Source organism: Leucoraja erinacea, chromosome 11 (assembly GCF_028641065.1).
Source record: "Leucoraja erinacea ecotype New England chromosome 11, Leri_hhj_1, whole genome shotgun sequence".
Taxonomy (NCBI): domain Eukaryota; kingdom Metazoa; phylum Chordata; class Chondrichthyes; order Rajiformes; family Rajidae; genus Leucoraja; species Leucoraja erinaceus.
This window is the reverse complement of record NC_073387.1, coordinates 35,687,309-35,703,561: the sequence shown is the minus strand read 5'-3', so window position 1 is coordinate 35,703,561 and position 16,253 is coordinate 35,687,309. Positions and strand designations below refer to the sequence as shown.

At 37.2% G+C, this 16,253-nt stretch overlaps 1 protein-coding gene across 2 annotated transcripts in view; it reads left to right on the top strand.

Annotated features, from left to right (window-relative positions):
* The window catches only part of slc26a2 (solute carrier family 26 member 2), a 30,137-nt gene extending 15,146 nt beyond the window's left edge, over positions 1 to 14,991 (top strand). For both annotated transcript variants that reach the window (XM_055643019.1, XM_055643020.1), the window contains 2 exons: positions 2,131 to 2,748; positions 7,634 to 14,991. In XM_055643019.1, the coding sequence (XP_055498994.1) occupies positions 2,143 to 2,748; positions 7,634 to 9,169 (2,142 nt within the window). In that variant the 5' untranslated portion in view covers positions 2,131 to 2,142 and the 3' untranslated portion in view covers positions 9,170 to 14,991. The remainder of the gene's footprint in view (positions 1 to 2,130; positions 2,749 to 7,633) is intronic.
* Positions 14,992 to 16,253: the final 1,262 nt, after the last annotated feature.

Genomic DNA, 16,253 nt, shown 5'->3' with positions numbered 1-16,253 from the left:
CAAAGGGCCTGTTTCCACGCCGTATCTCTAAAACTAAAAAATGAAAGATTCTGGGACATTCTTCTCAGCTGATACCAGGCAACTCTCACCAGCTGAAGTGGTCCTGACCTCTTATCTACCTCAATGGAAACCTTTGAACTATCTTTAATTGGACTTTATTCGACTACATCTTGCATCTGTACACTGTGGATGACTTGATTGTAATCATGTGTAATCTTTTCGCTGACTGGATAGCAAGCAACAAAAGACTTTTCACTGTACCTCTCTACATGTAACAATAAACTAAACTACCCTTTGCATGGAAAACCTTGCCCCACAGCGCCCCTTTAAATATTTCCCCCTCACCTTAAACTTGGTTTCTAGGTTTCTAGGTGCGGACTCCCCCCTCCTTGGACAAACATTTTGACCATCCATCTTCTCAATGCCCCTTCTTGATTACACCTCAGCCTTCTTCATTCCAGGGAAAACACTCCAATCTTACCAAGTTGCTCTTTCTAACTTGAGCCCTCCAGTCCAGGCAATGTCCTTGTGAATGTTTTCTGCACCCTCTGGAGGCTAATTACATAATTTCTACCAAAGCTGCATACTCTACCCCAAGTACAGTCCAACCAATGTCACGTACAACTGCAACATGATATTCCAACTCTTGTACTCGATGCTCAATTGATGAAGGGTAATTTTGCCGCAGTTTTTCTTCAGCACCTTTTCTGCCTGTGTCGCCACTTTCACTTATGTTCATATCATTGGCAAAGTTGGAAACCTTGCATAATGTTTTCCTCCAGATAAAGAATGTAAATAGTGTGTTAATTTAAAATCTTGCCTTGATGGTAACTCGTCTCTCTCCGAGAATGAAAACTATCCATTTTGTGTACTAAACACGCACCTTGATATTTTTAATTTAAATTATTTCTTCCTGTTCATAAGCTCACATGAAAATCTTATTTTGAAGACCTGGTCTGTCTAGACCATTGCCAATTCAAGGCCAATGTGAAGATTATTTTTATTTCAATACTTCCAAACATGGTTGTCTCCTTTGGCCTTTCAGATAGCCAGCCTCCAATGCTTAGCATCCGAGGAACTCGACTGAAATTTCTGTTTTGTAATGATACAGTATTGCAAAAGAAACATCATCTCCAGGAATGGAGAAATGCAATATTTGAAGAAACCCTTAACCAGTCAATGCCAGGAAAGTGGGATTGCATTTTTATGGTGAAATGTCGTCAAATTAAATAACCATTATGCACAATGTATATCACAAATGTCACAAACTGGAAACTATTGCTTTTCTGTTGAAAATGTGAGACGTTTGGATAGCTTCCGAGCTAATAAGGGAGAGTGAATTGTATTAATTTACCTGATACTGGCAAATGCCAGATATTTAATTATTCTGAAATGACTTCATGAATTTTATGATTATTTCAGCCACTTGAGAGTAGAGGTATGATAAGGTGATTAATTAAGTCAAGGATTGTTAACTGTGGAAGTGGTAATGACCAAAGGATTTTAAGACATTTCAGATAAGTGGTTATATACTTTGTACCTGATGAACCTTGGGTAAAGGAAAAGAAATGCCAGCTTGTTATAAAACCAGTAATTTTATGTGACATGATTTATTGTTGTTCAAAGCGATTATTCATATTTTTGTATGATATGTTTAATATTTCTGTGAACGATATTTTTTCAATGATAAATTACTAAATAGTTTTATAAGAATTCACAGCAGAAATTGTATCTTCACTGATTATTTTAAAGGTGCAAGCTTTACCTTTAATTATTAAAAATAATAATAATACAAGTTTTAATATATTTTGCAAAATAGAGAATGATAATTGATTCTGACGCAAATTATAAATTTAATATGTATCATGATCATGCATATGTTTGCAGTTTTTTTTTGGGTTACAAGAATAAACAAACTAAATTAAGTAAATTATTTCCATAGACCAATTCTGCCTAAAAATAAAACTAAGGATGAATCTTCAGGTTGGAAATAATTCAAGACTCCAAGATGCTGAGTTACAGTATTGCTTATGATGCCACTCTGATTGTTATTCAACAGGTCTCAACATTTTGACAAACTACCATATGCTAAGATGAAACCAAAACTAACTCGTTTTCTTTCTTCTCCAGGCAACCTGCAAGATGACCTCAGCAGATGTGAATAACGCTGAAAGCATGTTAGTGCTCAATAACGTGGTCTTGTGTGACATGAAAAGCGATAAATATTCTCCAATTATTTTAGAAAGGCAAGAAAAGGAACCACTAGATGTGAAGGCGTGTGCAGTAAAAAAGCTGAAGAAGCATTTATCATGTACGCCAGCAAAAGCAAAAGACTTACTTGTTGACTTATTTCCTATAATACGATGGTTTCCAAAGTATAAATGGAAGAAATGGATTTTGGGGGATATTATGTCTGGGCTAGTTGTAGGTATCTTGATAGTTCCCCAATCAATAGCCTACTCATTGCTTGCTGGGCAGGATCCAGTATATGGGCTTTATACTTCATTCTTTGCCTGCATCATCTACTCTCTGATGGGAACATCAAAGCACATCTCCGTTGGCATCTTTGGTGTGCTTTGCTTAATGATTGGCCAGGTAGTGGAACGAGAGCTGCAGTTTGCTGGGTTTGACATTTCTGATGATATTAATACCACTGCTCTGCCCAACCAGGCCGCAAACGTTTGTGGAAGAAGCTGTTTTGCCATTCGTATTGGCTCAACTTTGACATTCATGGCTGGCATATACCAGGTAAGCTAACTCGCTCTTTGAGGACATGAACAAAAGGGCATGCAAGTGATATCCTGGATTTGAAGTTCTTCCCACACAACCAGGAAATTGAACCCAAATGTATTTATTCATTTCATCGTCATAAAAAAGGGCTGCAGATTAGGCTTAGAAATAAATGGTGAATAGGGAGGAGAAACATTTAGAAACATTTAGAGAGGGTGTGGTGAAAATAGGCAATAGCAAGAATAACAATAGCCAATGTTTCTCAGGAAAGAAATGAACGTGAACACCAAAGCATCAATTTGTGGTCTAAACAAGGAAAATAATGTAAAGTGGATGTTTAATTTGTGTTTATTGTATGTTTTGTGTTTATTGGTTCTGTGTATGACTGCAGGCAACATAATTTTGTTTAGACCAAAAGGTCTAAATGACAATAAAGGAATCTAATCTAATCTAATCAAACATTAGAAATCGCAAAGTTTAAATCAAACATTAGAAATCGCAAAGTTTAAAGCTAAGATTATTTCTGGTGTTATATTCTTAAATTTTCTTGCACGTATCATTAGGATAAGTTTGAATGTAATCCAGCCAATCATTGCCAGGGAATGTGTGGAATTCATCCTGTAAGCAAATCAAGAATACTAAAATTCAAATGTCTATTCGTTCAACCAACATTCCAAGACATCATTCAGGAAGCTAAGGGTTTAATACCCTAATGAGGCTACTTGTAGTCCAGTAACCTATCCCTTTGTTAAGCAGCAGTAACAAACTCAGAAATCAATGTCTTTATTATATCTTATTATATCTTGTATGCATAATATTACTTTATATGCCCTGGTTTGGCATTTCCCGTCCTTGAGTCAAGTAAAATTCTGGGTACTTCTTGGAGAATACATCTCTGGAGTGCAAATCATAGAATTATGTAATTTTTGGCTAAATCTTGGCATCGTGCCTGAGATTGCCGCTCACTGCCGCCCCACAACAGTAGCCATAACTAGTCGCAGAGTCTATCTTCATGACCTAAAGTATCTTGAGTTCTTGCATTGGGGTCTCTGGTTGTGTAAAGAAGCCCCTTTCCCCCTGTTTTGTCAGCTGTCCAAATCACAAAGATAAACTATTCAAATCAGAGAAATTTGAACCATTTCCGCTTTTAGAATACTTAAAAACATCCATTTAATGCTTGCAGGGCAATGTAATTTAAAAATGAGCTGTAGTACCTTTTCCTCCTAATCCGTGATCCTATTCACGGCCCAGCGGCGCAGCTGTAGAGTTGCAGCGCCAGAGACCCGGGTTTAATTCCAACTACGGGCGCTGCTGTCGGAGTTTGTTTGTTCTCCCCGTGACCGAATGGATTTCATCTGAGATCTTTGGTTTCTTCCCAAACTCCAAAGACGTCCAGGATTGTAGGTTAATTGGCTTGGGTTTGTATACGTGGTATAAGTGTAAATTGTCCCTAGTGGGTGTAGGAGTGTGTTAATGTGCGGGGGTCGCTGGTTGGTGCGGACTCGGTGGGCCAAAGGCCTGTTTCTGTGCTGTATCTCTAAACTAAACGCCATTAAAGTCAGTGAGTCTGCCCTGCCACAAGATCAAAGAGGTATTTTTGCAGCATAGTGCTGGGGATCTTAGCAGCTGAGATACATGGCTGTACTTCACATGGAGTGTTGAGGTAGAATGATCTGACAAATTCAATACTCCAGGATGTCGGTGATTGATCATGCATGGAACTTCCATACAGATTGCTCTCTGGCTACAACTAGCACTTAAGGCTAATGAGATCTAACCCGATTTATTCAAATTGGCTTTTATCCCCTTCTTGAGCCTAAATCAGAGAAGAAATTGAGCTGATTTGTTTGTGTAGTTCTAGTTTAGTTCTCCAGCTTTCATGGGTGAACTAAGATCATCTAAAGAGTTGTATCTGTTTTATAAGACAGAATAGCAAACTACCATATGTAAAGGATGTTATTTAAGGTGTTATATAGTTCAGAAGATGTGCATCCCCTCTGTACCCATACCTAAATTCTTCTTAAAATCATTCAGTCATGTGTTTGCTTACCTTGTTCTAGTTGTCTAACAATTTCAGGTCAGAAATAGATCAAATAATTAAATGAACTGTGCATTTTACTTTCACGTTATGATAAATGCTCCAAAACGTTAATGCTGATGGACATTTATTAAACACATTTTCTAGGAAGTTGTCTATTTTGAGTCAGCAGATGTACTATTTTACAACAGTTAGGGTGGTTATGCCAAGTAGGCAATTACATCAGAGTCTTTGTTTTATAAGGGCTCAATGCAAACTTTCAATGCATGACATTCCATAAATATATAGAGGTCTGTGAAATTACTATTTGCAAACTGTAAATGAACTGTTTTTAAAATCCTTTCCCTTTTGTATTTGAAACATATTCCTTGAGTATGTTAAGTATAAAACTTTATAAGATGAGCTGTTGGGTGTTTATGCATTACTAAATGCAGGGGGAGGGGGGGAAATTGCATTAAAGCTTGGATTTTACTTTTGATAACACTAAGAAATGACCCAGACTGAGATCATGTGGGTTCAGCCGATTTAAAGTGTCCACCGCCCAAAACTTCACACACACACGCACGCACACACACTGGACCATCCTCGGCTCATTTCCAACGTGATGACACTTCCATAATGATCTTCCTTTTTCTTTCAGCATTGTAAAGGGATAGTACCTTCCAGAACAGTTGGTGCAATGTCCTATCTCCAACAATACTCATTCTCCTTACAATGGTGGCTTCCTATATATCACCAGTATTTTACCACCTCTCCCCATCATCCAAGGACCATAACTTTTTTGCCCCAAAGCTATGATTTACCTATATCTCTTCCAATGTGGTCAATTGTGTTTTCTCCTCATGCTTGGTGTCCTCCACATTGCATTGGGTGGCTGCACTGCAGATGATTTCCATTCAGTTTGCAAATGCGCCTCATAATTTCCAGAGACCTGACACATTAATGCTTTGCCTCACTCCCAACATCATTTAATTGAACTTGGCACCCCATACTATTCCAACAATAAGCTTAAGGGACTGTAACTCTGTTTTTAAAACTGCCTCTTTATCGACTGTATCTTTTGCATTTTTCCTCTAGATCTCCATAATTCTTTTAGTTTTCGTTTAGTTTAGAGATACAGCGTGGAAACGGGCCTTTCAGCCCACCGAATCCGCACCGACCAGCAATCCCCGCACATTAACGCTATCCTACTCACTAGGGACAATTTACATGTATACCAAGTTAATTAGCCTATAAACCTGTACGTCTTTGTAGTGAGGGAGGAAACCGAAGATCTCAGTGAAAATCCATGCAGGTCCCAGGGAGCACATATATACTCCATACAGACAGGGTCCGTAGTCAGCATTGAACCTGGTCTCTGGCGCTGTAAGGCAGCGACTCTACTGCTGTGCCACCATGCTCCCCTCACTTCAGTAACTTCAGATCATTGCTCTGCATTTGCATCTGCTGCCATGAATAGAATAGAATAGTTTCTTTATTGTCATTATAACATGAACCATGTACAACAAAATTAAAAAATGTCAGCCAGTCAGTGCACCATTCAAACATTTCTAAAAGCTAACGATACATACAAGGTAAAATATTTAAAAACATAAACAACTAAAATAAATATCATGAAAATAGCACGCATAAACACCCAGCCCTACATCCTTCTGTCGATTTCACAGTGTACCACAGTCCCTTAGTATGTATCGCCCCTGCGTTCCTTGGCGGCTACATTTAGTGCCTTTATAGCAGTGGGGTAAAAACTGTTTTAAGTCTGTTTGTCCTTGTCCTCGTAGATCTGTACCGTCTGCCTGACGGCAACAGTTCAAACAGGGAGTGTCCGGGGTGGGAAATGTCCTTTATAATACTCTGGGATTTTTTGATGCAGCGGGAACTGTGTAGGTCCTCCAAGGTAAGGAGAGGGCAGCCGACAATCCTCTGGGTGTTGTCAATGGCCCTCTGGTGCGCTTTCCTCTGAGCCGCTGTGCAGCTGGTGTACCATACGCATACACAGTATGTTGGGATGCTCTCAATGGAGCACCGATAAAAGGACAGCAGCAGTCTCTGAGTGATGTTATTCTTCCTGAGCACCCTCAGGAAGTGCAGTCTCTGCTGGACCTTTTTCAGCAGCGCAGTGGTGTTCACGCTCCTTGACACCCCTTACCTTTTAATTTCCCCTGCATGGCCCAGTGGCCCTTTCGTCGACTTTATCTTTTGTTTTTTCGTCCTCTTCCCCACTTTCTCTGCATTTTGAAACCCGTCTATTTATGTATCCAGTTTTTAGACAAAAGGTCATTGATTAAATTTGTTTCTCACTCAACAGGAGCTGCCTGATTTCCAGCATTTTTCTTTTACATTTTCAGCGTCCAAATATTTAGCATTGATGTTATTTACAGAATCGGTGTTTATATATTTACTACTTCACTGCTGGACAAAATTAAGTGTTGCTTAGAATAGAAAGAGTGAAGCAATTGGATAAAAGTTTAATGAATGGTCTAATTACTTCCATGCTGCTTCAAAGGTTGAATATGTATGCAACTTTTATTAAGTAATACCCTTTGGCCACTATTAACAAACCAACGCACCATTAATTTTCTAATGAAAAGTATTTTCTTGAAATTTAAGGAAGTTCACTGCATGGTAACTTTGTCTTTGTTTCATTTGCCATATCTTTTTTTTGTTAGCCCATTATCTGAAAAACAAGTAAATGGGTTTTTAACAAATGATTGTATTTAATTATTTAATGCTTTGAAGCTTAGACTTGGAGCAGGCAATGTGTGCACAGTAAAGGATTTAAACATTATGCAAACATAGAAACCCGCACCTTTTCCTATTTCTGACTTTTGTGTTATTTACATTATTTTTTTAAACCATTTCCAGGTGGCCATGGGCATCTTCCAAGTCGGTTTTATATCGGTGTATCTGTCCGATTCTTTGCTAAGTGGATTTGCCACTGGAGCCTCGTTCACCATAATCACCTCACAAATTAAGTACATCCTTGGGATCCGTATTCCACGTGTCAATACTCCTGGTTCACTTGTGAAAACTTGGGTGCACATTTTTAAAAACATCCATGAGACTAATATCTGTGATCTTGTAACCAGCATATTGAGCCTTCTGTTTTTGGTACCGATAAAGGAAATAAATGAATGCTATAAACAAAAGTTGAAAATGCCAATTCCTGGTGAACTTCTGGTAGTAATTATTGCTACCTTAATCTCGCATTTTGGACAATTGAATGCAAAGTTTAATTCTACTATTGCTGGAGACATACCCACTGGATTCATAGCTCCCACCTCTCCAGACTGGAGCTTGATACCTCGAATTGCTATAGATGCCATTCCAATTGCCATCATTGGCTTTGCAATCACAGTTACTCTGTCGGAAATGTTTGCCAAAAAGCACGGATACACAGTGAAAGCAAATCAAGAAATGTTTGCTATTGGGGCTTGTAATGTGATCCCAGCATTTTTCCATTGCTTTACATCCAGTGCAGCCCTAGCAAAATCTCTTGTTAAAGAGTCCACAAGCTGCAAGACACAGTTATCTAGTTTGGTCACTGCATTGGTGCTTCTCCTTGTGCTGCTTGTGATTGCTCCTCTTTTCTATTCCCTTCAAAAATGTGTCTTGGCTGTCATAATAATTGTAAATCTCAGGGGAGCTCTAAGAAAATTTCTTGAGTTACCTAAAATGTGGAACACGAGCAAGGTGGATACTGTTGTGTGGTTTATTACAATGTTAGCGACAGCGCTCGTCAGCACAGAGTTGGGTCTGTTGATAGGGGTGTGTTTCTCTGTGATCTGTGTGATTGTACGGACACAAGTGCCAAGAACCACTGTACTTGGCCATTTGAAGGGGACAGAAATTTATGAAGACCTGAGGAAGTATAGAAATCTGCAAAGTTTACCCGGGATTAAAATTTTTAGATTTGAGGCTCCGTTATACTATGCAAACAAGGAATTGTTCAAGGAGGCTCTGTATAAACAGACAGGAATTAATCCCACTCTGGTAGTATTAGCAAGGAAAAAAGCAGAAAAGAAAAACATCCGAGAACTGAAGCAAAAACAGACAGCACATTCTCAAGCTGGGGTGAAACCTGAAGTTACACTGCAGTTGTCCTATGGATATCAAGAGTTTGATATCCATACAATTATCATTGATTGCTCAGTAATTCAATTCCTGGATACCGCAGGCATAGCTACAATGAAGGAAGCCTTCAAAGATTACAAGGAAATTGGAATTTTGGTTCTTCTCTCGAACTGCAATGCCTCTGTCATTGATAGTCTTCGCAATGGGAACTATTTTGATAATGGTTACATCAGTGGCTTGTTATTTTATAGTGTTCATGATGCTGTCAAGTTTGCTTCAAATGTACACCAAAAAAATGGTGACTGTGAAGCAAACACTCCATGTTAATGTTTACTTGTGATCCTTTAATTAAAATATTTTTAAAAACGCACATCATCATTTGAGCTTGAGAATTGAGTCGTTTGAAATGAATCTGGAATCATTTATATTGTATCAAATAGTTTTACATGCAATCATGGAATGTTTTTATGTGTACATTTGTAATCTTGGATATCTTTTTTAAAAGTTGAATTAAAATCATGAGGACATATCAGCATTATTGTTAGAACTGTGCTTAAATTAATCTAATTTTCTGTTGAATGATGAGCAATATTTTGAATACAGGTACTTTTAATTTTAGAAGTTTAATATTTTTAAATGTTTTCACACTAGGATGTTAAATAGAAGAACAGATTTTATGTAAGATGTTTAATCAGAAAATGCTTCACAGTAGATTTTACTGAACTGTCTTATTGGCGAAGTATAGTTAGAAACGTAATGATCTATTTTTCTTTTTAACTCAATGTCTTATTATATTGAGAAAGTTTTATTTGAGAGTGGGATCATTGGTTTAATGATATTCAGTCTTTCTGAAAATCAGTAAATTCTGAATTACAAAACTACAGCGCAGTGGTAGAGTTGCTCCTTACAGTGCCAGAGACCCGGGTTCGATCCTGACTATGGGTGCAGAGTTTGTACGGAGTTTGTATGTTCTCCCCATGACCACATGGGGTTTCTCCGGGATCTCCAGTTTCCTCCCACATTCCAAAGATGTACGGTTTTGTAGGTTAATTGACTCCGGTAAATTGTCCCTAGTGTGTAGGATAGTGTTGGCTTACAGGGATCACTCTTTGGCACAGATTAGGTGGGCCAAATGGTCTGTTTCCACACTGTATCTCTAAACTAAATTAAACTAAATGAGGAATTTTACTAATTCCAAAATAGTAACACCGAGAAAAATCTTTGAAAGTATAGATAATCTGTTTTAGCAGAAGTAACAAACCACCTTTAAAATAATGATTTTTTTTGAGTAAATAACTATAAATGTTTTGAAAATTAAAAATAAGCTAGAACACTTAACACAGTTAATTAAAAAAAAAAAGCCAGATTTTATTAGCAAATCGTCTTCCTCCTTCATTTTGCTAATGTGATCTTGGCTTACCTTCATTCCACCAATGAAAGACAAAACAGTATTTTTCCCCATAATTATATATTGTCTCTTGAAAGGAAGAGTCCAGCAGGGAACCGCAGTCAGTGAATGGGTGACTGAGTGTACCATGTAAATTTGGTACTGTTGTGTTTGGTAAGCCTCCCCCAAAGAGAGGGGCGGTTAAGTGGCGCAGCGGTAGAGTTGCTGCCTTACAGCACCAGCGACCGGGATTTGATCTTGACTATGAGTGCTTTCTGTGCGGAGTTTGTACGTACTCCCTGCAACTGTGTGGGTTTTCTCTGGGCGATCCGGTCTCCTCTCACATTCCAAACACCAACAGGTTTCTAGGTTAATTGTCTTTTGTAAGTTGTCCCTCGTATGTAGGATAGAACGACTGTACGGGTGATTGTTGGTCTGCATGGACTCAGTGGACCAAAGTGCCTGTTTCCAAGCGGAATCTCTAAACTAAAATTATCCCAAGGAATATGTTAATTATTGTATGAAAATCCTGACCTATATCATAGCATTAACAGCATATTTATAATTAGCCTTTAATAAAATCCTTCATTGTCCTCATTGCTTAAATTGGGAAATATGTCAATTTACAGTTAAATCAGTTGGTTGTTTACAGTATGTAGATGTACATTCCAGTGATAGTTGATGTGTATTGTCATCCAACAATTTAGAAAATTGCAGATTTATCACTACATGATTGCCTTGTTACTTTTCCTGCCATATTTTGAGGAGATTACAACATCCCAGCAGTATTACAGAAGACCAACATTCCAGAATTTTGTAGCTCTGATGAAGCTGTGCTGGGACAGTTACAATTATAGTTACACTCAACCTAACAATGTGAAACAAATACCCTGGGAAGATCTGCTCCTGAGTAGCAGGATGAATCCAATCTAAACTATTACATTGATCTCTACATTCTTGATTTAGTTTTTCCTGTTATTTATATTGGTGTCGTTTTTGTTTTTTTTTAATGCACTCTAAGTTGTTGTATTTTTCCCCCAAAAAAAGTCTGTAGCTCTACTGAACAATGAGAAATTGTAGTTCAGTTCTCAATTGCAGATGATTTTGAACAACGCAACTTGAATAATATGAAAGAATATTAAATTACTTGTATAACTATTTTAATATATTTTATTGAACAGCTGATTTGTCTGATTAGACGGGTGATTTAAATTTGAATATAGTTATGATAGCAGAAGTATTTATTTAGATCCATTGTTCTGATAATTCAATGAAGTGGATCCAAAATGATGGCACAAATTAATGAAATGTACATAGATATTTAAAAATCTTGATGATACTGCTGATTCTGAAAATAAAGATCAACTGTTTAATTTATTTTGGACAGAGAAATAAGTCGTATAAGCCTATAAGATTCTCTAAGTGGTTGAAATTAATTATTTCATAATGGAAATATTCTTATTAGACGTTCTATATATGTGTAAATGCATTTTTAAAATGACTAATTTCACCTTATGCCTTTCAACAAATTTGATTTTCTAAAAGGAATGGACATTTAACATTTATGTAATTGCAATTAAATGTAAAGCCTTGATTTTAAGATATTGACAAATTGGAAGTATTAATATGTGCTTTCAAAAAATGCTTATCCACTTTATAGAAGACAACTTCAAAAATAGACAAAGGAAAGTTGTAATATTTTCTACTTTTTTTAACATGTTATTTTGTTAACCTTTTATTGAAGGACCAAAACAATGACATTGTCTACCTTATTGATGGCATTTTAGTCATGTAACATGGCCTTTTTGTGGTATGTGGAAATAATATTTCATATTGACATACATTTTGATATAATTACAAAAGTGTTGAGCAACCTTTAACAATTATACTTTTCATCCCCAGAATTAAAATTCTGGTTGCAAAGTCTTGAGTTACAAAGTACTGGACCTAGTGAAAATTTGCAGTTTCAAATTTATGATATCATGCAAAATGTGGCTGCACATTTTAGGTACACAGAAAATGATATATTTCACAAAAGACCATTTAGCCAATCATGTCTGTGCAGAAGGTGGAGAAGAAATACCCATCTTAATTCCTATCAGTGCTATATCTTGTAGCCCAGAAATATATGGCTCTTCATGTACACTTCCATGTACTTAGATATTTTCGCCATACCACCCTTCTGTTCTTGGGTAGCGAGTTCCCAATCCCTATCACCTTCTGGGTGAAAAATAGTTTTCTTCATCTTTACTCCTACCAATTGTATTAAATCGTTATCATTAATGTTTTGAACCTTCTGCAGAGGTAATCTCATAATTTGGTACTCTTCAACTACTCTCCCTAGTTTTCAGTTCCAAAGAAAATGGCACTAACCCAAGTACCTTTCCTACCAGAATAAATCACCTGAGCACCTTCTCCTATGAAACATTTTTCCTATAGTATTCCTATCGTTCTTTGTCACAGCAGTAATTGTTGCTTTAACCAATTTTGTCTTTCCTTTCTTTATCTCACTTTCTGATCTGAGAAAGTTGTCCTAAAGAATATTAAACTGCCTTTCCTGTCCCTCTTTAAATCAAAATTCATGGCTAGAATATCACACTTGTATGTGTCATTGTCAGTTGGGCCTTTAATCCTCTTGCCAAGTTAATTTAAACCCGCCCCAGAAGCACTAGCCTGTAAGGATATTGGTCCTGATCCATCAGATCCCACCTTCCCCAGAATTGGCCGATCCTTTATCTCCTGAGCAAAAAAACAAAACTCTGAAGTCTATGGGTCTGATGAAGGATTCCGTCCCAAAACGTCGATTCTCCATTTCCTCCAGAGATGCTGCCAGACCTGCTGAGTTCCTCGTGCTTTTTTTTTTTTTGCTCAGGATTCCAGCACCTTCAGTTTCTTATCTCCATCCTCTATTTTGATCTCAGTAATATGGCACAGGGAGTAATCAAGACATTGCTACCTTTTCAATCCTTAAATTAACCTGAAGTACCTGCACCTTTTCTCCATTGATGCTGCTGCTACTGATAAAGATCATACATTCTGCTTGTTCATTTCTCCCATATTATGTGGCTTCTCAGTAATATTCTTGGTACCAAGGAGGCAACTATCAGTCCTGTTTTCCCACTGAATCCTTGTAAACTTGAGCCACTAATGATTTTACTGATGTTGAATTTCATGTGGTTAATTATATTTTCAAGTTTATCAACTGAATAATTAAACTTGGTAATGTTTTTGTCCGTTCCAAAGTTTTATACATTCAAATTTTTAAATATTTGCTTAATACATCTGGGTCTACAAAGTGTATTGTTACTCTTCAACTGTTAGTATGTATGTATCCTTCGAAGATTTTCTAATACAGCCATATTTTTAAATTTTGCTTAGTTGTTAACCTCTGAAATAACGTGATGTTCTTGTTTTCTTTTTATTCTTGCTATTAAACAATGTTTCCAGTGTATTTGATCTAAAAATAATGTATGTCCCATTGTCGGCTAAAGATTGCTGCATAACTGCACATCAGTTAGTTTAATGTTAATGTACCATAGGTTCAGAGAGCAAGGTTCATTCTCGACCTTATGCTCTGTGACGAGAATGCACTTTAATCCATGACGATATGAGTTTCTACTTGGTTCCTTTGTGTCATCCCACATCCCAAATACACGCTGTTTAGTTAATTGGCCCCTTGGTATAGTTAATGGTAAATTAGACATCAAAATGGACTTGATGGGCATGTATGGCCGAGAATATATTGCAGGATACAGAGAAATAAAAAGAGGGGAAGTGGGGCTGAAGGGATTGCTCTCCTGGGAGCTACTATGGACAAAATTGTGTTGATATAAAAATAATATTATTTTGCCCAATGCTATTTAGTTTGCCTTATGCTTAGTGCCCTTTGTTAGATTATGCAGGTGTCCTTGAGACTCTTGAAAGGCGCCCATAAATAAAATTAATTATTATTATTAAACTTATTCTGGCAGTTTCCAAGTTCAGTGAGAGCATTGTTTCTTTTATTTCTAGTAAACTGCTATAAAAATAAGCCTTATTGTACAACCGTATTAGTTCATCTGAAGATATAAGTACATAAGAAGCAAGAATAGGCTAGTCACACCCATACCCAAAAGCCCTGTCTGCTTTTTTTCATTAAAACATGCTTAATCCAGTCCTGAGCTAAACGTCCCTTCTTGCTCACTCCTCGTACCCCTTGACTCCATTGTAGTTTATATGGCTGTCATTTTCCACTTTGAATATATCCAATGATTCCATCTTCACAAACTCTCTGGGTTGGCGAGTTTTACAGATTTATATAACTCCTTTTCATCTCCATTGGAAATGGGCGAACCCGTATTATAAAATGTCGTGGCCTAGTTATTGATATCTCCACCACTTATTACTTCTTGCCAGTTGTCATGTAATAGCCTATGTGGTATAATAATGTTTGGAAAGCTGCCAAAATGTAAATCGAGATATCTACCAGTTTGAAAAGTTTATTTGAATGCTACTCAATTTAAACTGCCCTTGTGAAGCAGGATTTGTATAATTAAGGCATTCTGTCAATACTTTGTTTTGTATAATTTCTTGTAAAATCATACTGTTCTATGTGAGCCTTAACTTTTACATATACATTTTTAAAATAAGCTTAATTCTGTTACTTTGTCAAATTGTGCCATGTTTAGTGTACATAATAGTTCTATTATTGATGGTTGCTAAAACAAATTAAAAATAACTTGTTTGGAAACAGTTTTAATTTGTGTTATTGTTTTAAACACCTGAAATAAATTCTTAATTCTCAATTTTGATTATTACGTTACCTTGGGGTTTTGTTTCTCAAAGATTTATGGAACATTCAGTTAAAGGTGAAGCATTTTCATTCACTGGCATCCAACAAACTTTTGCAAGCCATCATCAGTTCAGGTACAAAGTACTAATTGCCTCATATCTTGGCTTAAAATCCTAATGGCTCTCTGTCAAATAATGTTTTGAACTTTAGCATTCAGCACGATACAATCTTAACTTGTCATTCAGCGCTTACACAAGGTTTAAAATCTACCGGTAAATCTTCTGTGGCATTGTTCAAAGGCGGAATAAACTTAATTGGGAACTCTCTTGCCCACTTTCTGCTTTTAGTTACAGATTTGATAATTATTAACAACATGATTATTAACCTGGATCAAACAGGCGTGGGGGTGGTGAGGAATGTTCTACAATGCTCCATGTTTGCTTGTTTTGACTGGACAGATAGGACTCGAACCAGTCAAATACAAACTCTCTTAGCTGAATGAAGGGGGAGAAGCATTTGAAGAGGGTGGTGCGGTCAACTGTTGTATCAAAGATTAAGGACAGGTTAAGAAGAACAAGGAGGGATAGATTATCTTTGCCACAATCACCATTGTGACAGTGGTCAGAGCTATTTCCTTAGTGGGCAGGTGTGAAAACCAGATCTGAGGGATTCAAACAGATTCTGGGAAAGATGAGCACAAATTTGAGAGCCAGTGGACACTGCGGGCTCTATTTCCAAGGATAACTTGGAATGGACATATCCTTGGAAGCCAATTTGTGAACGGTAGACTGGTCTGCAAATGAGGCAAGAGTTGGCTGATGGTCTTGAGCAGGGGGTGAGTCGGGTAGGGTGTGTATCTTCCACCACTATATTCTATGTTCTGCATTCGGTTTCCCGATGGATGGTCTTGACGATTCTCAGCACCATACTTAATGTACATCCAGACTTTCAACAATAATGGGCTAAGGATTCCCAGGAATTTCTCCAAGAAAGCCTTGGGCACATCCTTGAATCCTTTTCGCTCCTGTGACAGTTCCTAGGTTGGGGTGTGTGTCTATTTTGCAATATTGGTGTTGGGTGTGTAAAATACCTGGCCTGAACAACACTTAATTAAAAGTAACTAGAGCCTTGTTACGATGGGATGTTGCTCCGACAGAGGAATACTGACAATAAGCTGTTTTTCATTCAAGTACATCGGAACAATTTTGTTGAGGCAACAATGGCATCTTTGTTAATCTATCTCTATTCATACA